Source organism: Geotrypetes seraphini, chromosome 2, assembly GCF_902459505.1.
Source record: "Geotrypetes seraphini chromosome 2, aGeoSer1.1, whole genome shotgun sequence".
Lineage (NCBI taxonomy): Eukaryota > Metazoa > Chordata > Amphibia > Gymnophiona > Dermophiidae > Geotrypetes > Geotrypetes seraphini.
The window spans coordinates 384740145-384767682 of NC_047085.1; the positions used below are offsets into that span (position 1 = coordinate 384740145).

Here is a 27538-nt window from a genome sequence, read left to right on the forward strand (position 1 = left end):
CCTTTTGTCTCAAACCTGATACCCCAGAAACCAACTGGGTAAACCTCTCTGAGTCTACATACTGCTCTCTTGCCCCTCTATCTACTAAAACGGTCTCCTACTCCCATAAGGCCCCATTGTATCTTCCGTACAACAGAGAACTAAAGCAGAAATGCTGAGTATTGGAGCGTAAATGGAAAAAAAATCTAAATCCCCCGCAGATAGACAGTCCTGGAGGGACAGTATCAAGTTCTACAATACAGTACTAAAAAAAGCAAGGAAGAATTTCTACGGTGACAAAATCACCAGATCCAATAACCAGAGCAGCACATTGTTTAACATCTGGCGCTCCTTAACCTCTAAAAATGACTCCTTTATTCTCCCCTCCTCTCCAGTAGCGGACGACCTAGCAAAATTATTCAGTGAAAAGGTTGCTACTATAAGAAGTTCTTTTCCATCAGCAGTCACTTACAATTCTCTGGTGCCCAGCGACACTAACCCTATCCCAGTAGACAGATCCTGGACAGTCTTTGAGCATGTATCCAAAGCCCAGGTCTAAACTGTGCCACAAATTAAGTTCCTGCAAATGTGCCCTGGACCCATTCCCTTCCTACCTTTACGAGAAAATTCCCACGCATGCTATTTCATCTCTCACCAGACTTATCAACTCAGCCTTACTATCTGGCCTATTTTCCGTACAAATGGGACACATTGCCCTGACCCCCACTTCTGAAAAAAGCTGATCTAGACCAATCCTTCCGGCTATCGTCCTATAGCAAATATTCCTTTCCTGACCAAAATGCTCGAGGCTATTATATCCACAGCTCTCATCTTACTTAGAGAGATTCTCCATTCTATTACCTTGCCAGTATGGCTTCAGACCCAATTTCAGCACTGAATCCCTGCTGGCCTCTTTAATCTCAAAGATTCAACAACTTCAATCTCATAATAAAGTTTGCTATCCTACTACAATTTGATCTATCTGCGGCCTTTGATGTTGTCCACCACGATATCCTAATTTACCAACTTTCTGAGATAGGCATTGATTCCACAGTCTTAGACTGGTTCTCAAAATTTTTACGATCCCGCTCTTACACTGTTAACATGAATGGAACCATGTCTTCTCCTTTTAGGATGTTTTTTATTTTTTTGCTCCTGTTTATCTCAGTCGTTGTCTCTGCTTTTCACACACTGAAAATTTCTTTGTTTGGGCGCACGTTATGTCATCTTGTCCTTGCTGAGTCACTGAAGTTCCACTGTATTATATACATTAGCCATAGATTCTAATTCTCGTGTTTGCTGTCAATGAACTGAGAATATTTGCCCCTAGGAAATTACTCTACTTATATCCTTTAATCCAAATTACCAATTTGTTCTAGGCAATCTTCTCCTCATTGTCTAGCAATGGCGGATTTTCTCCTGGATTAAAAGGAACGGACCAATCCCATTATGCATTTATCTCTCTCTTGATTTCTAGTCTTAGCAAAAAAGACATTCCCCTTTCTCCAAACTTCTAGGCTTTATGACAAACTTTTCACTTCTCTCCAGGCTTACACACTTTGAGGACAGAGATTTTCATTTTCTCCAGACATCTAGCTCTTACGATAGACTGTATCCCTCTCTTTAGATTTCTGTTTATCCAGAGTTCTGAACTTTGGTGACAGCCTTTTCCCTTTCTCCATTTAGCTTTTGGGGATTATTGTTTCTTCTGTCCAGATGGCTCGCCTTTGGGAGTCTTGTTTTCAATTCCATAGATAGCTATCTTTTGGGGCCAAATTTGTAGTGTGCCAACTTTTTTTTTCTTTCTTGATTTGTAGCTTTATTAACAAATTTGTTCCCCCTCTCCATAATTCTAGCCTTTGGACAGACCTTTTCCCTCTTTTTATACATAGAAACATAGAAAGTTGACGGCAGATAAGGGCTATAGCCCATCAAGTCTGCCCACACCATTTACCCACCCTCTTAAGTCTACTGACCCCCTAAAGTACAATTTAATTATACTGTCACTCTACTGACCCGCTCATTCAAGTCCTAGTGACCCTATCCCTTGGCATGACCTCGTAGGGATCCCACATAGGTATCCCATTTGTTCTTGAAGTCTGGGATGCTGCGTGCCTCGACCACCTGTACTGGAAGCTTGTTCCAATGCTCAATCACTCTCTCCGTGAAGAAGTACTTCCTGGCGTCTCCACGAAACTTCCCTCCCTTGAGTTTGAGCGGATGTCCTCTTTTGGTCGAGGGTCCCTTGAGAAGAAAGATATCATCTTCCACCTCGACCCGTCCCGTCCCGTGATGTACTTAAATGTCTCAATCATGTCTCCCCTCTCCCTTCGCTAGTCTTCCCTACTTTTAGTCTTTCTTACCTGTTTTTATCCCTTTCTCCAGATTTCCCTTTGAAGGCTGACTTTTTCCTTCTGTCCAGATTTCTAAACTTTGGCTCTGATTTTTTTCCTTCTTTCCATATTTCTATGATTTGGATCAGATGTTTTTCTAATCTTCAGGATTTTTGCATTTAGGATTTACTTTTTTCCTTTTTCCAGATTTCTATCCTTTTGAAGACAGTATTTCTCTTTCTCTCTCGATTTCTAGCCTTTAAAAAAAAAAATTCCCCTTTCTTCAAGCTTCTACCTATTATTGTAAGTAACTGTGTTGTCCGATCTGTAAGGACAGACTTTTACAAGCTTTCCAGACTGTTAGCCTTTGGGGATAGTTGTTTCTACTCCACATATGTGTTACCTTTAGGAGTCTCTCTTTATATTCCACATATCTCTTCGTTCTTTGGGGCCTACTTCTTCTTTCTTGAATTTAGCTCTATTGATAAATTTGTTCTCTCTATATATAATTCTAGCCCTTTGGGCAGACCTTTTCTCTGTCTCCATACTTGAAGCCTTAGTTACGTACATTTTCCCTTTCTCAAGATTTCTTCTCTTTGAAGACAGAAATCTGAAGAGAAGGAAATAATCTGAACCCAGTTTAAAAATCTGGACCAAAAAAAAAAAATCTCTTGTTTCAGACGTTTTTCTTCATTACAGGATTTTAGCCTTTAGGATTGACTTTTTACCTTTTTATAGATTTTTATGCCTTTTAGATAGAATTTTTTATCTGTTGATTTCATTTCTTCAGGGAAAAAAATATTTCCCTTTCTCCAAGATTCTAGCCTTTAAGATATAAATCTCACCTCTCTGTTTACTTCAAGTGTTTTTCCCTACACCTGTTAGGGAACATTCCCCACAAAATTTTTGCGCCATCTCCTTTTGATTTTTAAAGGCTCGGAGGTTATGGAGTGGCTATAATAAGGGGAGATGAAGAGGCCACTACATCCTAAAAATAAAAGAGAATCGTGCAATAGAGAATGTTGCTCCAGATATTTTGTTAATTATTTGGACCAAGCCCTCCATGATTTTTACATTGATTTTCTGCAGGAGTCTCTTTTCTGTTCAACGATGTCACCGTATTGTTTTTTTTTAATCATGCACTTCTTTGTGTTGTAGTGATTATAACATTACACTATTTTAATTTAAGTAAAATAAAATGTACTTGTGGTAATGTTAGTGCACTATTTCATTAGTGGTGTCCGTTGATGACCATACTGGAAATATATTTTGTTGCCGTTTAACAACTTGATATGAGATCTGGTGTTATAGCAGCGTTCCTTGTTTACTTTTCTTGACAGACTCATTGTTGCCGCGTGTTAGTTTAGATAGCTAGTTCATTATGCCTAGATAGGGTTTGGTTACAATTGTTTCATTTTGCTTGTGCAATTCATATCAACTCGAGGTGTTCTTTAAGAATTGTATTTTTCATTTGGTCATCCATAGCACAATATCAGCAACTTGGAAGTCTTTGCATGTGTGGATAAATCAATTTACATTACCATTAAGACTCTCAAGGTATGTTTGTTTCTCCACTGGTCCTTGCTTTATATGCTACATGTATTGGTTTACTTTTACTATTTTTTTAATGCATATTTTCTTGGGCATTATTTTATACATTTGTTTTTTATGTTAATAGTTAAGCATAACTTATATTTTTTTAAAAAAAATTTGGCTATTGATTTATGTATTTAAGTCATCCGCTGATTTTATTAGCAGACAGTTTCTCTGCCTGTGTATTTATTTCTCTTCTTGCATAATCTGCTATTTGTAAGAACTTATAAATGTTATTTATAATTGTGATTATTTATTATTGGACTGTTTTTAATGTGTTAATTCATGCTTGGTTTTTATTATGTTGATTTATAAAGTTTTATATATTTACTATTTGTCTTTTTTATGTGTTATTTCATATTTTGTTCTTATCATGCTGATCTATAATGTTTTTGATATTTGTAATTTGATGTATCATTTTTATTTATAGATTTGTGTGTCTATACTTGTAGAAAACTAAAGCAGGCCATCTTGGCCGAAACATATACATGTTGAGTTTTGAGTTTTTGGATAAATAAAGTAACTTTATGGAATAAATTGAGTCCACCAGTCTCTATAGGACATTTCCACTCCTTGCTTTGCATCTTTGAGTTTGTGGATTTGGTTCTCCTGTTTTATACTCTTACCGCAAACTCGGCCACATAGGACATCTCCTCAACTGTTCATCTCATTTGATCCTAACAAATTGGGATGGCCTGTATCCAAGAGAATTATTTGCACATGGTTGGTGGCTTGTATCGCCTTCTGTTATGCTCAGGCTGAGCTGCAACTGGGGGTTGTGTTACAGCACACAAATTCCGAGCTATGACAGCTTCAGTGGCTTTCTTACGTTCCACTCCTATTGATGAGATCTGTAAAGGTGCTACTTAGTCCTCAGTTCATACATTCACATCTCACTACTGTCTGGAATCTTATTCCATTTGTGATGGTCACTTCGGCCAAGCAGTATTGCAAAATTTATTTTCTTAATGGCCAACACTCTCTCCATCCCATTCTAGTAAACTAGGGAGTCCCACATATGAGAATATGCTGCTTGCTTGTCCTGGGATAAAACACAGTTACCATAACAGGTGCTATCCAGGGATAGCAGGCAGATATTCACACAACCCACCCACCTCCCCGGTTGGCTTTTTTTGCTTGCTTACGGAACTGAGGTACTGCATGCCTACATCGGGCAGGAAGGCACTGTTTTTTTGCAAAGTGCGGGCAGTTGCAAAGTTTCTAAAAACTTAGTAGCGATTCACTTTTAAAGCTGTCTGTACTGGGGCTCCATGGATGATGTCACCCACATGTGAGAATATCTGCCTGCTGTCCCTGGATAACACCTGTTACAGTAAGTAACTGTGCATTCTGGTAGGGAATGAATATTGAGAAGTATTATTGGTGTCATGGCCTCAAATAGGAAGATTTGTCGGCTCTACTAAAGCCTTTTTGAACCCACAATGGCCCTCGCTTAAAAATGAGTGACCACTTGGTTAGTGCAACCCTCAGCTAAAGGCATCTCCATTAATATGATTGAGTTCATCCTCCTTTTAAATGGAGAAAGCATAGGTGCTTACCTATCTAAAGGTGTTCCATAGCACAATAAATTTACACATGTACTATTTCACCTTCCTAGAGTTGCATTATAAGCTTTGAAAATGAAGAAACTTATAAACTGGCAACTGCATGGGAACTTCACTCAATGGTCATCTAAAACCTTGTTTTTTGTTTTTGTTAGCTTAACTAATCAGACAGTAGTGGGTGACTGAGCAGACAGATCTAGCTGTCTGACAGGCATTGTTATTGATAAGAAATGGTGCTTTCTTTGGCAATGGAAACACTTGGGGGCCAATGTAGATAGCTGTGTGCCTAGCTGCATGGTTACCAGGAGTTCTTTGTGGGTTCTATGCACCATGCTGATGGTGAAAAATCACTTGGTAATTTGCTTGGTTGGTGAGAATGGCAAACCTCACTTGGATAGAATTTTAAACAGTGCCGAGTAGCTGGTTGTCTTGGCACATGTGGGCACATATGATATTAAAAAAGTGCAGAAGAAAAGATTCTGGAATCCAATTTTAGGGTTTAATATTTAAAATTGAAATCCAGAATCTTCTAGATCAGGGGTGTCAAACTCAATCACTTTTAAGGGGCTGAAATCACAGGCTAAGTTGCGGGCCAGACCCCGCCCCCCATAATAATACTAATCATAACACCATTTTCCATTCATTTTTCATACATACACAATATAATCTTATTAACACATGGTAATGGTTAACCACAAAATTAAATTACACAAAACACACTGTATGTTTCTCAACATTCATTCTTGCCAGAACACAGATAACTCCTATGCAAATACGGGACCAAAAACTAAAAGTACTAATATATTTTTAAGAATACCATAAGATTCAAGATTCTACATGCAGTACAACCCCCCCAGAGAAAAAGAAACAAATGTATTTCTTCCTGAGCAGTGCAAAAGAAAGCAGATTAAAATGCTCAAAATTGACATAATTCAAACACTAAAACCTTTGTTCACTCTCTCCCTCCATGCTGTGCCTCCCTCCAGCGGGTTTCTAACCTTCTGGCTGGCTCCAACCTGGCTGTTTTATGCAGTCCACTTTCTGATGCCCCCCGGTGACATCTTATAGCCGGCTCCCTCCTCACAATCATAGTGTGCACGGTGCCACGTGCAGCAGCTCCTTATGCATCCTGCACCTGAACTGGAAACCTTCTCTTTGACGTCGCAACGTCAGAGGGAATGCTTCTGGACGAGTGTGGGATGCACGAGTAGCCGCTGCACGCGGCTCCATTCACATTATGGCTGTGAGGAGGAGGGAGCTGGCCACAAGGCAAAACTGGAAGCATTGGACTGCGGGCCGCATAAAACGACCAGGTGGGCCGGATTTGCCCCGTAGGCCTTGAGTTTGACACCTTTGTTCTAGATAGTGTTCCTAGAAATGCCCTCACTCTTTTTATATTCATGTGACCCAAAAAGCAGGCAAAGCTATTGAGTATGAATGTGTGAATGGAAAGGAGGGTTCAGGGAAGAGATACTTAGAATTGATAGGAATAAGGCAATATTCTAGAAAAGGAGGTTATCCATAAAAAAATAGGCTATACTATAACTAGAGTAGAACAAGGCTGCTGACACCAACCTGGAAAAATATGAAATAGAATTATCCTGATAACACAAGGCAACAAAATTTTTTTTTCGGAATCATCTGAGAACATAGCACAACTTTTTAAATCAGTTTTTCACGCTGATTTCAGATCTGTTGTTAGTTTTGTTTTTTTTTCCAGTCACGTAAACTTTTAAAGTTATGTCTGTTAGTTTATAGCGTTTTAAGAATTGCAGCCTCAACTTAAAGAAATGTTGCAGTATCTTCGGTCCAAAGTCAAGCAAGCACGCAGCATAGCATAGTTATACTGTACTGTGTCACTTAGCAACCAATATTTATTTAAAAATGCTTATGATTTCTTTTTCTGAGTTTTGTCGGGATTGTCACAGCACAACATCCAGCAGTAGTTGGCCATCATACTCTCATTCCAGAACCCTTGGTAGCGACACTCCATTAACTGAATGTCCTGGTGAAGAGCTCACTGCCAAAGCCCTTCATAAGCTGACTCCAAAAACCACGCAGACGTGCAATGTATTACCCAAAAGCAGACATTTTATTTAAATAAAGTCTAAAAATGCAACAGCAAAAGCAGGTTAACAAAATATATTGTCTCAATTGTAATACATTGGAGAGATCATTGGAAAAAGACAAAAATATCTAGCTGTAAGAACATCTCTAGTTAAACAAAGGCATGCATCGATTTTTATAACATTCCCTCATGGTTACACCCTTTACTCTTATGCCAATCAAAACTTGTTTTGTCATAATTTGCTCCTATCTACCATATCCTATCATTTCCCAGTAACAATAGCTGCGCTTAGCTATAAATGACCAATCTATGCACAATGCCACAGTTTTTTCTATAGTTCTGTCTTTTCCTTATTTGGCAAATTAAAGTTGTTTTTTTTTGTGTTAGCTGGTGTCAGATCCAGCCTCATTCCTGTACGCCTGTATCTTTACATACTATCTTGTTTTGCTTGTGCTTCTCGGTAACAGAAACCATATATCTTCTTGCTCACATGATCCAAGTTCAAATACATGACAGGCCTGTATTCTTCCAACAAAGCCTTGTCCTGCAGGGCTTCAGCCTGCTTCTTTAACAAATGAAACTTAAGCAGGTTGAAAATGAAATGCAGGGCAGTTCTGCATCTAGAGTCTTGACATTAGTTAGTTAATAAGAGCGTCACTTCATGTGGGACAGAGAGCCCTTCCTCACTGGTGAAAACGTTCTCCTTGCTTGTCACTCATCATATCAAGATTTTCCGGAAAAAAGTCAAGATATGAGTACAAAAAGTATATTTTTATAATGACATGCGACATCCAAGTTTCTGATACAAGTCAAGGAGATTCTGAACTCCTTCCTTGTACGAAGGAGATTAATAATTGCAAAGTGTAAAGGTATTTTTTGTCAAATTTTTACTTTTTAGGTATATAACTAGCAGACAAAAAAATCACTACCCTGTGAACTGTCACTGCAAACAAAAAGTTAATCAAACAAGCCTCAGACATACTAACTGAATATACAATTTCAAGTCAGGTACTTTTAGCCAGTAAGGCAACATGTCCTTAATCATCGGCTCCTCTTACATGTTGGGTGAGAAGTTCAGTAAAAAACTCAGTCCACTAACCACTTGAATGCCTCCCAAGCTTCAAGTTCAGCTGCTGAGTGATTGCTTAAAATCTTCATCCTGCATAATGGACTTGATCTGTGAGCCTATAAATATCCTTTCTTTCAGTTTTGCAGTGCTAATTTTTGGAAATTTCTTAAGATATTGAAAACCTGGCAAGTTTGTTTTACCCATGGTCTTTACCAGGTTCTTTATCAACCCCAGCTTGATATGAAGAGTTGAAAGAAATATTTTATGAGGATTCACCAATGGCATAAATTTCACACTGCTTGTCCCTGGGTTATAGGTATCCCTCAGATGTCAGATATGCATGAAATAATATTCAGCTATAGATCTGCTATCCCATGCCAATGACCTTCAGATCACCACAGATGTTCCACTGGTGTGTTTTATAACTGATTGCTTCTAGTAAATTCTTCATATTCTCATAAGACTCCTTTAGATGAACAGAATAAGTGATTGGTATACTTGGTTTGGAATTTCCGTTGTGCAGTAACACTGCCTTCAAGTTTCTCTATGAAGAATCAATGAAGAGATGCCATTCATCTGGACAATGCACTTGTGACAAACTTGAAGAGCCCATTGATGTCATGACAAAAGCACACTGAGCCACTTACAGTGAAGAATGAAGTTATGATTTCTTTTTCTGTAATGTTATAGTAGCATCTTTTGCAAGCAAGGGCTTTTGCTTAAGCCTTGAAGCAAGAAGTTCTGCTTTTTCTTTTGAAAGATTTAGATCACACATAAGATCATTGAGCTCAGCTTGTGTAAAGGTCTCTGGTTCTGAATCTCCATCATTCACATTAGGATCAGATAATTCTGGGTTGTGAGCAGCTGCTGCTGCATCACTATATTCCTCATCATGTTCCACAGAAGCAAGTCAATCTTGTGGAGGGACAGGCAGTGAGTCATTATGAGGAACACGCCTAATAGCAGAATCCAGAATAGAATATATAATTTTGTGTTTAGTTTTAGCCGAGAATCCACTTGTGTTCACAAGGCAAAAGTAGCAATCTTTAATATGGTCTCGCGGTTCCCTCCATATCATTGGGATTACAAATTACATTGCTGCCTTTCATTGACTGAGCCAGTCACAAAGTCCCTTGGAACAACTGGTACAGATGATATGTGGAGCCCAAGACTTATCCTGGTCACCCAGTGGACAGCCAAAGTACAATTTATATACCTTCTTCCAATCTACGGTAATTGGGTGACGTGCTTTCGTTGTGAATGAACCACAGACATAACAAACTATCTGGATGATTAGTACAATGTCTTGGCATGATAAAGACTGATATTAATCATCGAAAATGTCTAGCATTAAAAAAAGACAACTGTTGTTAACCTTCCTTATGTGTTTATCCTGTAAACGCATGATATATCGCCCAATTAACATTTATAATCTAATATAATAAAATGCTAGGCCGCGCATGCGCACTAAAAAAAACGTGTTCCCTGAGCTGTCCTGTTTTTTTTAGTGCGCATGCGCGCGTTTTACGTCATCACCTGCTCTCCACCTTGCGCCACCAATCACTGTCATCACCTGCTCTCTACCTCGCGCCACCGATCACTCCTCCTGCACTATGCCACGCCAGGCATGTCCGCAACCGGCCTCGAGCTCCTGGGGGCCGGCGGCGTGAGCCGCCCGGCGGTGCAGTGCTGAGGTCCCGCCTCCGCCCTACACGGCGCCGCCAGACCCGGCCCTACACTGAGATCCGCGATCGGGTTGCCATGGAAACCCCGCCGCAGCCTCGCGGCTAGGTAGGGGGACAACAATCGAGCTTATGTTCAAGCCGCCGCCACGACTCCTCTCTCGAACCGCACCAGGATCGAGAGAGGAGCTGCGGCGGGGGCTTGAGCATAAGCGCCATTGTTGTCCCCCTACCTAGCAGGCGGCCTTCCTCACCCGGCCCCACCGTTCCTTCCCTTCAGTTCAACTCCGCCTATGTTAAAAGGAGCTGCTTTGAAATTGGAGCCCTGCCGCCACCGTAACACGTTCCCTTTGCCGCGGTCCCATATGTCAGAGAAGGAGCGGGACCAAGGCAGAGGGGAATGTGCTACGGCAGTGGCAGGCCTCCGATTTCGACGCGGCTCCTTTTAACATTGGTGGAGCTGCACTGCACTTGATGGAGGGAGGGAGGGAAGGAAAGGTAGTTGTGCGCTGTTGAGCCCCTCTTTGCCCTCAGACCCTCTCCTAACTGCTCCCTCCTGTCTCAGACCACTGGGGGGAGGTGCCTGTCTTCAGCTGCCGGGATGGAGGGAGGGAAGAAGAAAGAAGGGGCCCTGGCAAGCGAGTTATCAAAAGCCAACCATAGCCTGGGACCCCTACATGATATGAATAATGACCAGACAACAAAAGGTAAGAAAAATAATTTTATTTTCTGTTTTGTGATTACAATATGTCAGATTTGAAATGTGTTTTGAGGGAGGCTGCTGCCACGGCTTTGGACAGAGGGGTACCATTTTCGTGGGAGCCGGTCTTCGGAGAGGCTTGGGACGTGGGGACGGATGCGGGAGGGGCTGCCGCTGCAAAGGGCTTTGGTGGGGGAGCCAGCCAGACCGCAAGTGTGGGGACGTTGTAAGCGCGGATTGGTCAAGGAGCCGCCGCCGCTGAGGCTTTGAAATTGCTCTCCCACCGTCACTCCCTCCCGCCCCGGCTCTGCCTCTGCCCCTGCCCAAGTTCAAAAGCAGGAGACATCTAGCACCCGTTAATCTAACGGGCTTAAACACTAGTTATATATAATGAGCCTCATTACAAAAATGCGACATGCTAGTGAAAAACCAAACACAGATTTGAAATCGGCATGAAAAATACTACAAAAACCACCCAACATTAAGGGCTCCTATTACTAAGCTGCGCTAGCGGTTATAGCATGCGCAGCATTGCCGCGCATGCTAGACACTAATGCCATCATTGAGCTGGCATTAATTTTTACATGTAGTGCGGGGGGCAGCGCACGCTAATATGCAGCGTGCACTAAAAACACTAGCGCACCTTAGTAAAAGAGGGGGAACTGATGAAAATGTGTTGACCTGTGTAATTTAGGAGGGGGGGAGGATTCTTAACTTTTTATGTATGTAACTCCTTGTAAACCGTTTTGGATAAAAATGATATAGAAATTTTAAAAAAATAAATAAATAGCCCAAGATTGAATAAAGAGAACAGGTTCAAAATTATTCCCATCAATTTTATGCAGGTAACACAGAAAAATATGTAAAAATTGCACTGTGTGCGTGTGTCCGAAGTCTTTAACATATGGGGAAAAATTAGAAGGTATGGCACTATATGAAGTTATCAAAAATAGACAATATAAATAACAATGGTGAGAATAGACACATTCTTATTAAACAGGAAGAAAAAGCATCAGAAATCCCTGTGAATAATCCACTTTATACATCTCATGCACTACTTAGGGACTGAATTTCATTCATTGGCAAAAAATCTGGTGATACATATACATTCATTTTGCAGGCTGAATATGAAAATATATAAATAGGCAAGCACTTAAGTGGGAGAATTAAGTTCTTATTTATATATTTTCATATTCAGCCTGCAAAATAAATGTATATGTATCATCAGGAGTGGGGTGTTTTGTTTATTTTTCGATTGAATGAAATTCAGTTTCACTATGTATGAGATGTGTAAAATGAATTATGCAAAGGGATTTCTGGGGCTTTTTCCTCCTGTTTAATAAGAATGTGTTTGTTTTTACCACTGTTTAGATTGTCACTATATGAAATTAGACATAATAATTGTGTTGGTAAACGGGGGACAACCAACTGGACACGTAATAGGGAAGAGAGATTAAAAATAAGAAGGTAAATCCAGTTGGTGGAAAGATAGCACTATATAAAAAAGATGCCAGGTTGAAATGGGAAAAAGTTCCATGGGTAACAAAAATCCATTCTGGAGTTTCTATTGATAAGAAATTCCATTTGTTGGGGAGGAGTTGACAAGAACACCAGAAGAGCAGTATTGAAATTACATCCCTATCATTGTCTAATTGTTTTCGCTAAGTCACCACCTGAAACAAATGGTACCTCCCAGAGTTTGGAAAGAGATTAGAGAAGAGAAAAAGCTGAGAATTTCTTAGAAGTCTTGGACTATCCTCATGTGGGTGAAACTGCAATTACAGTGTCAGAACAGGTTAATATTTGGAATACTCACTTAGCTAAGACCTTAGAGAAAATGTCACCACTAAAAAAAGAAATTATGCCCCACTCTCAAACACTTACTTTAGTTTTCTCCAGAACTTTGAACCTTAAGCCCGAAGGACTACTAGTAATCCATTTCTATAGCTCTACTAGATATATGCAGCACTGTACATCAAAACAAAAGAGAGAGTCCTTACTCAAAAGAGCTTAAAATCTAGTCAAGACAAACTGGACAAGAAGATGCATCAATTCACAGTGTTCAGGTGGGGGAATTACAGAGGGATAAGACAGATATTAGTGCTTAGCAGGTGGGTTGGAGTTTGCAATTGAAAGCAGCTTCAAAGAAGTGGGCTTTGTCTGGATTTGAATACTGCCAGAGATGGAGAAGTTTGCTCCAAGCATATGGTGCAGCAAAGTAAAAGGAGCGGAGTCTGAAGTTGGCCAATGAAGAGAAGGGTATAGATAAGAAACTTTTCCAATGTGTGGAGTGGGAGAAGGGGACGAGTGTGGGGAGAGATACTAAGGAGAAAGAAGAGTCTGAACTGTATGCAGAAATGGATAGGGAGCCAATGAAGTGGCTTGAGGAGAGGGGTAATGTGAGCATAGTAACATAGTAGATGACGGCAGATAAAGACCCAAATGGTCCATCCAGTCTGCCCAACCTGATTGAATTTAAATTTTTTCTTAGCTATTTCTGGGCAAATGGCAGCATATGAGGCATGCAGCAGAGTTCTTATGCAGATTGAAGGGGGGAGAGATGGTTTAGCAGAAGGTCAGTAAGAAGCAGGTTGCAGTAGTTTAGGCAAGTGGTGATGAGGGTATGGATGAGGGTCTTGACAGTGCACACAGAAAGGAAGGGTCTGATTTTTAGCAATATAGAATAAGAAACAACAGGTTTTGGCAGTCTGTTGGATATGTGAAGTGGAGGAGAGAGACGAGTTAGATTACTCCAAGCTTACGAGCTGATGAGATTGGGAGGATGAGGTGGGGGTGTTCACAGAAATAGAGAACAAGGGAAGATGAGAGAGAGGTTTAGGTGGAAAGATAAGGAGCTCAGTGTTGACCATGTTTGCTGCTCCTGTACAGGTCGTTGGAGAGGCCCCACTTGGAGTATTGTGTTCAGTTTTGGAGACCATATCTGACGAAGGACATAAGAGTTGAAGCAGTCCAGAGGAGGGCAACTGAAGCAGTCCAGAGGAGGGCGACGAAAATGATAGTAGGTTTGTGCTAAAAGATGTATGAGGAGAGACTGGAAGCCCTGAATATATATACCCTAGAGGAAAGGAGGGGCAGAGGAGATATGATTCAGACGAGATATGATTCAGACGTTCAAATACTTGAAAGATATTAACATAGAACAAAATATTTTTCAGAGAAAGCAAAATGGTAAAACCAGAGGACATAATTTGAGGTTGAGGGGTGGTAGATTCAAGAGCAATGTAAGGAAATTCTACTTTACGGAGAGGGTGATGAATGCCTGGAATGCACTCCCAAGAGAGGTGGTGGAGAGGGAAATGGTGACAAGAGTTTAAAAAAATGTGGGATGAACACAGAGGATCTAGAATCAGAAAATAATAGTAAATATTGAAGAACTAAGGCTAGTACTGGGCATACTTGCACAGTATGTGTCTGTATATGGCCTTTTTGTTGAGGATGGGCTGGGGAGGGCTTCAATGGCTGGGAGAGTGTAGATGGGCTGGAGTGAACTTTGACGGAGACTTCAGCAGTTGGAACCCAAGCACAGTACTAGGTAGAGCTTTGGATTCTTGCCCAGAAATAGCTAAGAAGAAAAAAAAAATTTAAATTGAATCGGGTTGGACAGACTGGATGGACCATTCAGGTCTTTATCTGCCATCATCTACTATGTTACCTGGATGTCTTGCCACCATCTAAAATTAATGTTGGACATGCAGATTGAAATCTGAGACAATGTCTGCTGAGATTTCAGGTGTAGAGAGATAGTTCTGCAAGTCATTTACATAGAGGTGATAACTGAAAGCCATAGGAGGAGATTAGAGCAGAAATAGAAGTGTAAATGGAAAAAAGTGGTCCCAGGATAGAGCCTTGAGGTACACCAACTGACAGCAGGATGGTGGTGAAGGAGGATTCACCAAAGCATACACTAAAGGTGCGATGGGAAAGATAGAATAACAGAGCCCTGAAATCCAAGTGAGAACATTGTATCGATGTGATGATTTACCATGTCAAAAGCTGCTGAAAGATCAAGAAGGATGAAGATGGCATAGAGGCCTTTGGATTTGGCCAGGATCATTGGAGACTTTCTTAAGGGCAGTTTCTGTAGAATGAAGAAGGCAACAACCCGATTGAAGTGGGTCAAGGATAGGTTGAGATGAAAGACAAGACAATGGCTATGAAAAGCATGTTCAAGCTGCTTGGATAAGAAAGGGAGGAGGGAGACAGGATAGTTGGAAGGGCAGGTAAGGTCCAGCAAGGGCTTTTTGAGGAGTGGTGTAACAACGGCATGTTTTGAAGGCATCAGGTACAGTTTCAGTGGAGAGTGATAGGTTGAGTATATGGCAGGATAGAGATGATAATAGGAGAGAGAATGGTAAGTAGATGGATGGGGATGGGATCAGAGGAACAGGTGATGAGTTTGGAGGAGCAAAGAAAATGTGCAGTTTCCTTCTCAGTAATTTCAAGAAAAGAAGAGAAGGTGGCAAGGGACAAGGGGGGAGGTGGAGTTTGGTAGAGTGGGCTGGGGAGGTGGTTTGGTTGAAAACTCAAGGCTAATTTTGTGAACCTTGTCATAGAAGTACTCAGCCATAGTTTAGGGGGAGAGTAAAGGAGGTGGAGAGACCTTGAGTAAGAAATTCAGAGTGGCAAAGAGGTGGCGAGGATTGGAGCTGGTCAAGCAGACGTAGTAATCTTTAGCAAGAAGGAAGGAAGTCAGAAGGAATTTGAAATGAATGAAGTCTGCATGAGACTAGATTTGAGCCAAAGCTGTTCAGCAGACCTGGCACAGGAGCATAATTAGCAGATTTTAAAGGTTAGCCAGGGCTGGGGTTTGGGGTGCCTTACAGAGCGTGGGGTAGGGAGCATTGGTATTTAGAGCAGAGGAGAGAATGGTGTTATAGACTTGTGTAGCATAGTGGTAGAGAGGAGTGGTGAAACAACCAGGATCAATGGCCTGAAGATTCCTAAATGTACAAGTGGGGGGTGATGGATTGTGAAAGTTATCAGATGATGGTCAGAGAAGGGAAGGACTGCTCCTGGAGAAATTTGTGATAGAGCAGTTAGAGAAGAAAAGATCAAGGCAGTGGTCATTCTGGTGGATAGGGGTGGTTGAGCACAGCTGAAGATCAAATGATGATATTAGGGCTTGAAGCATAAAGAGTCAGAGGGTTTGTTAGCATGAATGTTGAAATCATCAAGTATGAGGAGGGAGGTGAATGTTCAAGAAAGAGGGAAAGCCAGGAGTCTAGGTTGGTGAGTAATGAAGAGAGGGATTTAACAGGGAATCGGTAGATGACAGCTGCATGGAGGGGTAGAGATCCAAAAAGATGGATAGAATAGACTTAAAAGGAAGAGAAGTGGTGAGACTGAGGGTGGAATAAGTGGTTGAAATCTACAAAAGGGTGAGATCAATAGCCCAACGTTGCTTCCACCAGCCAGGTGAGGCGTATGGGAGAACAGTGTTCTCCCCAGAAATTTTTTCCAGCCGGGTGGCATGAAAAAGTAGCCGGGCGGGACAGGGAAATTTGGTGGTGGGGAAAATTAAATGTTTACTATTTTTATTAGTTGATTATTATTAATTATTTTCCAACCTTTTTTAAGGTTCAACACATCTGCCAGAATATTTTTATTAAATTTAAGTAGTATCCAATTCAGGATCCTTCAATCCTAACAAAAATTTTAAATAATAATTGTTATGACATAAACCAAGCGCCACAAGTATTGTCACTGTCAGGAAGAAAAGTGAAAACAATGAAAAAAATATAGGAAACCTAATGAAGAAAAAGAAAAAAATATTCCTCGTCATCAACAGCAGATGAATCCAGAAACTAGTAGGATTACATCTATCAAGTTTCAGCTTTGGAGGTACATCTGGACCCCTCCCAGGTCCCTTACTCTACTGGATGTGGTGCCTTCTGGATTACAGGGGTTCCTTACAGCTCCTGGATTCTACGGTGGATTTCGAGCCAGGCTTGGCAGCTACTAGCTTCAGTTTCCTGGATCAGAAAAGAAAGATATTTCTGTGGCTTAGGCCTCAGTGGAGGAGAAATGTTCCTGAGCTTTAGGCCTCAGTGGAGGAGAAATGTTCCTGTGGCTTTAGGCCTCAGTGGAGGAGAAATGTTTCTGTGGCTTTAGGCGTCAGGGGAGAAAGGTCCTGTGGCTCAGGCCTCAGTTGAGCCGCAGGATGGGGACTGTACCGTGCCATTTTTTGGGGGGGGGCAACACCTGGGCTCCCAGGTCCCTTCCCCCTCCCCCCTTGAAGAACCTGGCTACCTAAGTTCCATAAACTCACTTGTTCTGTGGGTGTGGGGCTACAGAAGTTGCCATTCTCTTTGGAGAGGCGCCGGTGGGAGGGGTTTGTTACTACTTTGTCGCATAGGACAGCCGAGGCTGTTTCAGCTATAGTCGCGTGTGGCCACTGGCTTGCGGGCAGCAGTAGGCCCTGAGGGCGGTCAGCCAAGGCCCTTCCCTCCCGCCACGAAAGGGGGGGCATCACTGCAGTTGCTAGCGCCACTGCTGTCAGTCTTTCTCCTCTTGGAGGAGGGATACTGCCTCCGGCAGTGATTCCTTTGCTCTCACTATTCAGCAGGCCCTAGCTGAGGTTGGCCTTGGCCGGGGCGCCATTTCACTGGCAGCCTAGTGTACCTTGTTTAATCCTGGCTGGCTGACAGCTTGGTCTAGGCTAGTTGTAGGCTAGCTGCAGCTCTTTCTCTCTGGATCAGTTTTTTTCTTTCCACTCCTGGGTCATGCTGTATCTATTTGGGGGCTCTGGGAAAGGCACTTGTCACTTCGGGGCCCAGGTACAATTTTGGTGTCTTGCCTCTCCTCTGGCATTCATCTTGACTTTGGTCAACAGTTTGCCTCCTGAGGGAGCCCTATAGATTTGTACTTCAGAGGCCTTCAGGTAGAGGAGGTGTCTTCCCTTGTCCCGTTTCCAGGCTTGAACCCCTAGACCCTTGCGAGGAAAAGAAGGTCTGGTCTGCGGTGGTGCTCATGGGTTTTGACATCAGCTAAGGACCATTGCCAGGCATGATAGTTCCATTCCACAGGAGGTTATTTGGGGCCTGGCAGTTATGATGAGAGGCTGCTTTGCACTCATTCTATTCGTGGGACGTAGCTGTGTTTTCCACAGCATGGTGCTCTCAGGCAAGGATGGCTCCTTTTCACATAGGCTAGGGAGGGTAGCCTCTGTTTGATCGTGGGTAACATACTCTCTGGAATGTAGAATCTCCTTGGACGCGTGCTACAGGGCAGGATTTGGGGGCGAGGGATTTCCCGTTCACTTCTTTATTTCCCTCCCTACATTTGGACTGGCTTTGATACATCCCACTAGTGTCTGGATTCATCTGCTGTGACTAAAGGAAAGAAAATTATCAGGTAAGGACATAATTTTACCTTCAAAGCCAACTTGCATATGCAGAAGGTGTCTTCAGTTAAATATTTCTTCTTCTTTTTTTCCTAGAGGCCCAGTTGTCTGCACCTTTCCCATAATCAAAGTCCTTAGGATCTGGACCCTCCAAGGAGATCAGCATGATATTATTTAGCGTGCTTTGATTCATGTGATTTCTCAAACATGACATGATCCTTTTAAGCATTCATCTAATAAAGTAGGATCTGGATATACGTGAAATCTTCAGTGTATATATCTCATAACTTCAAAGACGCCTCAGCCCCACCACTCCACCGCTGTAATAGTTTGCTACTGCAGGAAGCATATTGTGGTGCTTTATCATTGGCTGTCCGTTGTTGTTATCATTTTTAACTTTTTTTTTTTAACTTTTTAACTGTTAGATATATAAAGCATTAATAAAAAAACTTCAATATTTAGAATTTTACAGTGCAATTAGTACTTATCTCAGCCAAACCTGGGAGTCAGACCCGACATGTTTCGCACTAAAGAAGTGCTTTATCAAGGGTCTTCCTGCAAGATAAAGAAAGAAAGCTATGACATCCGATCGTGTCCTACCCCCTCTCCGCATGAATTTTTGATCTTATAATATGGCTTATGAATATTTAACTCACCGAGGTTGCCGCCGTCATCCGACTCCAACTATAATGTGAGAAAGATGGCGGCGGCGTCCTTCGTTCCCGATTTAAACCCTCCCTCTCATATCTAATGTATCCTCCCCTGCAGCTCATTGGTCCGAAATGTTACATCACTGATCCCCATTCAATCTCGCTGTTCAAACCATGATGTTCAATCGTGTCAAGCATAAAAATATCTCTGCTCACTCTCGTTCACTTGGTCTCTCCCCCCATCAACCCCCATAACCATGTTGATGACCCGCCATGCAGCTGGCCTATTGGGTCATCAAAAATAATTATTTCCAATACCATCAGCGGTTTTTTCAGCAGATCCAGGGGGTGGCGATGGGAGCCACTTTGGCCCTCTCAGTCGCCTCCCTCTATATGGCAAGATTTGAAGAAACTTGGGTATATGATTCTATATGGCAATCCCAGATTTGTTTTTGGGGTCCTTTCTTGGATGACATCTTTATAATTTGGCAACATACTAGACAAGAATTAGATCTTTTTATACAGTATTTAAACTCCGTGGACTCTAGCATAAAGTTCACTATGACATGCCATCAAACTAAAATCGATTTTTTGGACATTTTGGTCCAAGTGCAGGAAGGTAAGATTGTCACCTTCCTCTATAGGAAGCCAGTTACCCGTAATACTATACTTCATTATAGCAGTTTCCATCCGTTTAAATTGCGGTTTAATTTACCTATAGGACAGTTTTTGCGAATTCGAAGGGTTTGCTCTTCTGTTGAAGAATATAAAATTCAGGCTAAAAAGTTGACAGACAGACTGCGGGATAGAGGATATCCGGCGAGATCTATTAAGCAGGCATATTTAAGGGGCAGATATGCCCAAAGGGAACTTCTTTTGCAAGAACCAAATGGTCCCCTCCAGAGAGATAGCGATCACCTCACATGCGTTCTTCCTTTTCAAAGGCAACGAAAGCGATGGTGGGCATGTTGAGGAAATATTGGTATATAGTTCAGATACATAAGCCTTTGGAAAATTTTCCTACGATAGCTTACTCTCGGGGGGTGACATTGGGCCAGCGTTGTAATTTTCAGAGATGCAGGGTGTTGTTTATGCAATAGCCTGTCCCTGTGACCTAGTATATATAGGTCGTACTAATAGGAAAATAAAGGTGAGACTGACAGAACACAAATCACGCATAGTAAATAAGATAACTCAAGCGCCTTTGGTAGAACACTGGCATAAATACAAGCATGCTATAGAGGATTTGAGATGGCGGGTCATCAATATGGTTATGGGGGTTGATGGGGGGAGAGACCAAGTGAAGTTAAACGAGTGAGCAGAGATATATTTTTATGCTTGACACGATTGAACCTCATGGTTTGAACAGCGAGATTGAATGGGGATCAGTGATGTAACATTTCGGACCAATGAGCTGCAGGGGGCGGATACATTAGATATGAGAGGGAGGGTTTAAATCAGGAACGAAGGACAACGACGCCATCTTTCTCACATTATAGTTGGAGTCGGATGACGGCGGCAATCTCGGTGAGTTAAATATTCATAAGCTATATTATAAGATCATAAATTCATGCGGAGAGGGGGTAGGACACGATCGGATGTCATAGCTTCCTTTATCTTGCAGGGAGACCCTTGATAAAGCACTTCATGTCGGGTCTGACTCCCAGGTTTGGCTGAGATAAGTACTAATTGCACTGTAAAATTCTAAATATTGAAGATATTTATTAATGCTTTATATATCTAACAGTTAAAAAGTTTTTTTTTTAAAAAGTTAAAAATGATAACAACGGACAGCCAATGATGAAGCACCACAATATGCTTCCCGCAGTAGCAAACTATTACAGCGGTGGAGTAGTGGGGCTGAGGCGTCTTTGAAGTTATGAGATATATACATTGAAGATTTCACGTATATCCAGATCCTACTTTACTAGATGAATGATTGAAATTTTAGGCTGGATTAAAGATTTTTTTTCTTATAAGCACTTGCCATTTTTGTTAGGCTTTAAGTTGATCCTTTTAAGGGCAGAAAAACCCCCTTTCACATTCAGCTGTGCTCACTGGGATCACTAGCTCAATATGAGCTAGTTTGGCTAAATTTGGAAACGAGACTGAGCTCTGATGTTGACATTTTTAGTAAAATTTGTTTTGGACTGAAGTCTTTGTATTATTGACTTCTGATCATTTTTAATGCAACTGTCCATTCTTGCCTGCTACTTTCATATTTTAAAATTGGAGGACTACCATTTTTGGAATAATGAGCAAAAAGAATTTAAGCAGACTCACTTGAATCGTGAGTTTCTGCATTGAAAACTTTTGAAAAGCTGGAAATAATTGGCATGTCAGGGAATCTTGCATCTAGGTGCTTGACAACTGTCTCTAAGTATTTATCATATATTGCAATTTTGAATGCCATTACGTCACTCTGTATGTAAACCATGTAGAGATCTGACCATTCTTCTGCCAGACAAAGATGAAGGCTTTGAAAATATCTCCCAGGAGTGTCTTTCAACTGCATGATGGACAATTTTGTGGCGAGCAAAGTGGCGAGCAAAATTGTCTCAATTTTGATAAGATTGACATCTTGCCTTTGCCAAGCCTTAGATGAGTTGGACAACAAAGGTAATACATCTGAAAGCATCATCAGAGAGGAAACAAAATTGTACATTTTTAATACATCTGCTTAATCCTTCAGCTGTGATGCCATTTCGTTAAGTGGCCTCTCTTTCCAGCACAACTATGACACTCTTCATGCACTATCGTAGCGACTGTACTGCAAAGGCAAGAGACAGCCATCTAGTGTCACTGGCCATTTTCAACTTAATCTGGGGAATGTTCAGAATATTTTGCATTTCTGTTAAACCAGCCATCCTAACTGAAGAATTTTGGAAGAAATAGAACAGCTGCCTTAAGATGTCATTCAGTTTTGTTAAATAAGGTACGGCAGCTGCTGCTTGGGCACTTGCAAGGGCCAATCGATGGTTTACACAGTGGCAGTTGACCAAGAGTCCAGATGTTTTATCTTTAAGCAGTTTTGCCACACCTTTCTGTTTCCCAATCATAACAGCTGCTCCATCTGATCCTAGTCCAACCAGATTAGCAGTTTTCAAGCCTAGTATGTCCATAGTCTCACTCAGTGTGTTGGTTATAGTCTCTGGTTTGCCATCACTCATATTGCGGGTTGATACAAAACAAATTCTGACCTGTTTAGTGACCTGGCAAACATATTTAATGTAAATAATTAATTGTTTTACAACTGAGATGTCTGTGGTTTCATCACACAGAATACTGAAAAAATTTTCAGCATGCATATTTTTCAGTATGTTAGACTTTATTTCTGATGCTAAGACATCCAGCAGCTCTTGCATTATTCTTTCTGAGGTGTAATGTGCATTTTTACCAACACTGTGAGATGTTGTAAAAAGGAACAACCCATTTCTTTACAGTGTTTCAACAGCTTTTCAAACAACGTATGTGGCAATTCATTTTTTGCCAACCAATACATGGATCTTAAAGCTCCCACAAATGCATCTTTCTGTAAGTTATTTAACATAGATACAGATCTTTCAATTTGACCAATTCCAGTTTGCTCTAGTACACGCTTTCCTAAAAGGTCAGCAGAAGACTCAATGTGTGTTTTTTTACTTTTTTCATGGTCCAGCAAGCTTTGTTTTCAAATTCTTGTGCATGGCACATTTTCCCAAGGTAACTCCCTTCTTGGGAGGTGTTTGTTTGAATATTTCATGTACAATGAGCACCACATACCATTTTCTTTGACCATTAGCCAATCAAAATCTTTAAACCATTGTTTGTTTGGCTCGGTCCTAAATTAGACCAACTACCCACCTCCATCCCATTGTCCTCCGTCTCCTCACTACAGTTGGCGTTCTCAAGCAAAGTTCTGGGCATCACCATTGATTCCTCACTATCCTTCAATGACCACCTCAATTCCTTGATAAAAAAAAATGCTTTTTTATCCTTCACATGCTGAGGAAAGTGAGATCCTGCTTCCATCAAAAACACTTTGCCATCCTTGTACAATCCACCATCCTTTCCAGATTGGACTATTGCAACTCTTATCTACTTAAGCCTAACAAAGAAAAGTCTCCATAGACTCCAACTAATTCAGAATACCGCGGCTAAGCTTATCTTCGCAAAAAGTAAATTTGACCATGTCTCACCACTCCTGTCCAAACTCCACTGGCTTCCAGTAATTTCCAGTGTCCACTTTAAATGTGCCTGCCTAACCTTCAAGATCCTACATGGCATCCTTCCTCCTTTTATTCCACTATCTTGGAATTCCTCAAATCCTAATTCCACCAGATCCACCCAAAAATTAAAACTATCCTTCCCCTCTTTAAAAGGTATATCCCATGTTGGTAAACTAGGGACTTCCCTCCCCTTCAGAATCACTGAGCTCTGGAACAATCTTACCTCCCCGCTTCGTAACTTGAGCTCCCTCCAACTATTCCGTAAGCATCTGAAAACTTGGCTATTCTCAAAAATGTAACTTTTCCTTCCCTCTCTGGTACACTAAGCCCCTCTAATCTCTCTTTATTCTTATCTCTATAATCCCATTGGAGTTCCTTTCTAGCCCAACCCCTGTAAACCGTGCCGAGCTCCTCAACTGTGGAGAAGATGCGGTATATAAACCCAAGGTTTAGTTTAGTTTAGTTTGTCAGTTGGCAGAGTGTGTGCTGAAAAGATTTCCCCCAATGGAGCAGCCTCTGCAATGTCTTTGTCTGAAATTACCACATCAGCAGTTGACGCTGCACCTTCATTAGTTTGTGGCGTCTCTTTTCTGAAATAACTGAGTAGTGTTGTTTTCTGAACACTTCATGTTGGGTAAAATGAAAAGTACCTATGAATAAGACTTTTGAGTGATAACGTGGGAGCCTATTGGATATTCAGTGCACACTTCATTACGGCAGGGCAAGATATGAACAAAAAAAAGGAATGGCAGATGGGTCACTTTAACAGGAACCAGTGAGTGCTACAAGGATTTTTATTTTTTACTCTTCTGGGCTTAACCTGCCCCAAACACTTTGATGAAAGAAGAGGGAAAGACTCAGCCAAGTCTGGCCCTGGACTTTATTTTCCCCCCTCTTTTGGACAACCTATTGCTATTAAATATTTCTATAGCGCTCTCAGATGCACGCAGCGTTGCAGAGTCACAAAGAGTACTTCTGTGATTAAAGAAGAGGGAAAGTTAAGACAAGTTTCTGCTGAACCAGAACGTATGCAGGTAATGTTAGTCTCAGTTAGGGCACTGGAGTTTGACCTAAGGGCCGCCACTTGAGCGGACTGCTGGGCACGATGGACCACTGGTCTGACCCAACAGTGGCAATTCTTATGAAAAGCACAACCAAGTCTGGCCCTGGACTCTTTTTTTTTTTCACCTTCTGGACAACCTACTGGTATTAAATATTTCTGTAGCGCTCTCTCAGATGCACGCAGCATTGCACAGAATCACAAAGAGTACTAATGTGATCAAAGAGGGAAAAGCACAGCCAAGTCTGGCCCTGGACCTTTTTTTTCCCTCTTCTGGACAACCTACTGCTATTAAATATTTCTATAGCGCTCTCTCAGATACACATAGCGTTGCACAGAGTCTCAAAGAGGGAAAAGCACAGCCAAGTCTGGCCCTGGACTTTTTTTTTCCTCTTCTGCACAACCTACTGCTATTAAATATTTCTATAGATCTACCAGACAACGCAGGCTGCACAGAGTTAAAAGTAAGAAAATAGTCTCTGCTCGAAAGAGCTTACAACTTTTTTTTTTCTCTCCAAAAACACCCTACTGAAAGCACAGAGGGAAGATAGAACCATCAACCTAACCCGCCCAAAACTTTCTGCCCCGTCCCTCAGCACAGTGGGAAACAAAAGTTCTGACGTTGAAGGGGGCGTACCTTTGGAGCATGGGTGAAAATGTTTTAATAGGTCGATGTTACAAACGCTATGCATATTACTCCCTGCTCACGGTGGAGTAGAGATGGGGAAGGGGTAATTTGCATAGCGCGCCAAGGCGTTGGACCAATCGAAATACAACCCCTTGTCGCGCAATGCAAATTACCCCTTCCCCGCCCCTACTCCTTCACCGTGAGCAGGGAAGGGTAATTTGCATAGTGTTTGTAACATCGACCTATTAAGTTAGTGGCGTGATTCACGGAAATCCTTGTAGCAAAGCTGTAGCACTTAATTCAGCAGGCTTGCTTTGGTCGTTAATGCTAGTTGTTCTGCTCATGCTCAGTTAGACCTGATCTGAGTATGCGCGGAAGAACAGGCATTATCCAAATTTGCGTGCTGAATTAAGTGCTGCTGAAGATGCGGTTCAAGCAGGAAAGGTCTGTTCACCTTCAAGTATGGGGTGCAAGCAAACCAGAAGAAGCAGGCGCTTGACAATTCATTCACGAACCACCACTGAGTTGCGTGCTGGATGTCAGATCCCGGAACCGGTCCAGCATGGTCTCTGCAGCTGCAAAATGAAAGCCGGGCGCTCACCTAAATTAGCCGGGCACAGCACCCGGCTAAAACGCGCTAGGGAGAACACTGGAACCTCCATGACACAGGGCAGCAGCCGAAGTAGTTATCTAGGCAGATCCAGCTCTGTCAGTGTGAGTAGATGGAAAGATCGAAAGATGAAGAGGTAGTGAATGTAGGCAAGCTTATTGGAGACAGAACAGGCATTCCACAGGACACATGAGAAGGGCAGGGAAGAAGGGGGATGGAGGAGGACTGAAATATATTGCTGATAATTGTAGTGTGATCCACACCTCACCGTCTGGAGGCAGATGCATTTCTACTTGATTGGACATGCAAGTTTCTTTACGCGTTTCCACCTATTCCTCTCATTCTAAAGACTCTTGTCAAAGTCATGCAGGAGGCCGCCACCATGATTCTCATTGCTCCTCAGTGGCCGAGGCAGCCTTGGTTCTCCCTTCTACTTTAGCTGAGTGCCAGGGAGCCACTGCCTCTGATATTTCCATCTCTTCTTACACAGAGTCAAGGTGCACTTCTACATCCCAACCTTCAGTTTCTACACCTGACAGTGTACGCAGTTGAACTTCGCCTTTCTCAGCCAGTGAGACTTATTCTAGAAGCCTCCAGAAAACCAGCTTCTCAACAATGTTATCAGCAGAAGTAGACTAATTTTTCCTCCTGGTGTCTTCATCATTATGATCCACAATCTATTTCGGTTTCACTGGTCCTGGGTTACCTTCTAAATTTGTCTATTTCAGGACTCAAGTCTACATCCATTTGAGTCCATCTCTGTGCTATTACAGCTTTTCACTAACCAGTGTAGGGTAAACCTCTCACTGCTCACCCTTTGGTCTCCAGATTTATGAAAGGACTTTTCATTGTGAAACCACCTCTCAAGCCTCTTCCAATAGTCTGGGACCTTAATGTAGTTCTTGCTAGATTGATAAAGCCTCCATTTGAACCAATGTCTATGGCTCATCTTAAATATCTTACATGGAAAGTTGTTTTTCTCATTTCCCTTACTTCTGTCATAAGAGTAAGTGAACTTCAAGCATTAGGGGCAGACCCACCGTTCATTGTGTTCCATCATAACAAAGTGGTTCTTTGCACACATCCAAAGTTTCTGCCAAAAGTTGTCACAGAATTTATCTCGATCAATTGTGCTTTCAGTATTTTTTCCTAAGCCTCACTTTCACTCAGAAGAGGCGGTTCTTCATATTCTGGATTGCAACTGAGCTTTGGCCTACTATCTCAACAGAACAAAGCCGCATAGATCATCTCCTCAACTTTTCGTCTCCTATGATCCTAACAAGTTGGGGCATCCTATTTCCAAGAGAACTATTTCCAACTGGTTGACTTCCTGTATATCGTTGTGTTGGGCTCAGGCTGGACTGCAATTGGAAAGTCGTGTCACAGCCCATAAAGTTAGAGCTTTGGCAGCTTCAGTAACTTTTCTTAGATCTACCCCTATTGAGGAAATATGTAAGGCTGCCTTCTGGTCCTCTGTTCATACATTCACCTCACATTATTGTCTGGAATCTTTTTCCAGACGGGGTGGGCACTTCGGCCAGTCAGTATTACAAAATTTATTTTCCTAAAGGCCAACACTCCCACCATCCCATTCTGGTTAGCTTGGAGATCACCTACATGTGAGAATATGCTGCCTACTTGTCATGGATAACATCACCCACACGTGAGAATATCTGCCTGCTGTCCCTGGATAACACCTGTTACAGTAAGTAACTGTGCTTTATCTGCTTAGACATTCCAGTTTGGGTTTTTGTAGAATGGGCATGGCTGAATGAGAGGGAGAAAGTGTTGAAGTTTTAGGTCAGAGAAGAGGGTGGTAGACAAAAGGGAGAGTGAATGATGTGGTGGTAAGTTCAGTAGTTTGGGTTGAAGGGAGAGAGGTTGGGGAAAGTCAGTATCAGGAGGAAGAAGAGTGCAGAAGCTATTGTGGTGGATGAGGAAAGAAGAACAATGGGAAAAAAACAGGCTATGTGCTTAACTCAGACAATGAAGGCAAGAAGATGCATAAGGAGGTAACTTACCAGGAGGGT

At 41.8% G+C, this 27538-nt stretch overlaps 1 protein-coding gene across 6 annotated transcripts in view; it reads left to right on the forward strand.

Moving 5' to 3' along the window:
- Positions 1-27538, forward strand: part of DAZL (deleted in azoospermia like) — a 322370-nt gene that overhangs the window by 250603 nt on the left and 44229 nt on the right. For 3 of the 6 annotated variants that reach the window (XM_033930705.1, XM_033930704.1, XM_033930708.1), the window contains one exon: positions 3798-3869. The exons of the other annotated variants lie outside the window; for them this stretch is intronic. In XM_033930705.1, coding sequence (XP_033786596.1) covers positions 3798-3869 — 72 coding nt within the window. The remainder of the gene's footprint in view (positions 1-3797; positions 3870-27538) is intronic. 6 annotated transcript variants of the gene reach the window in all.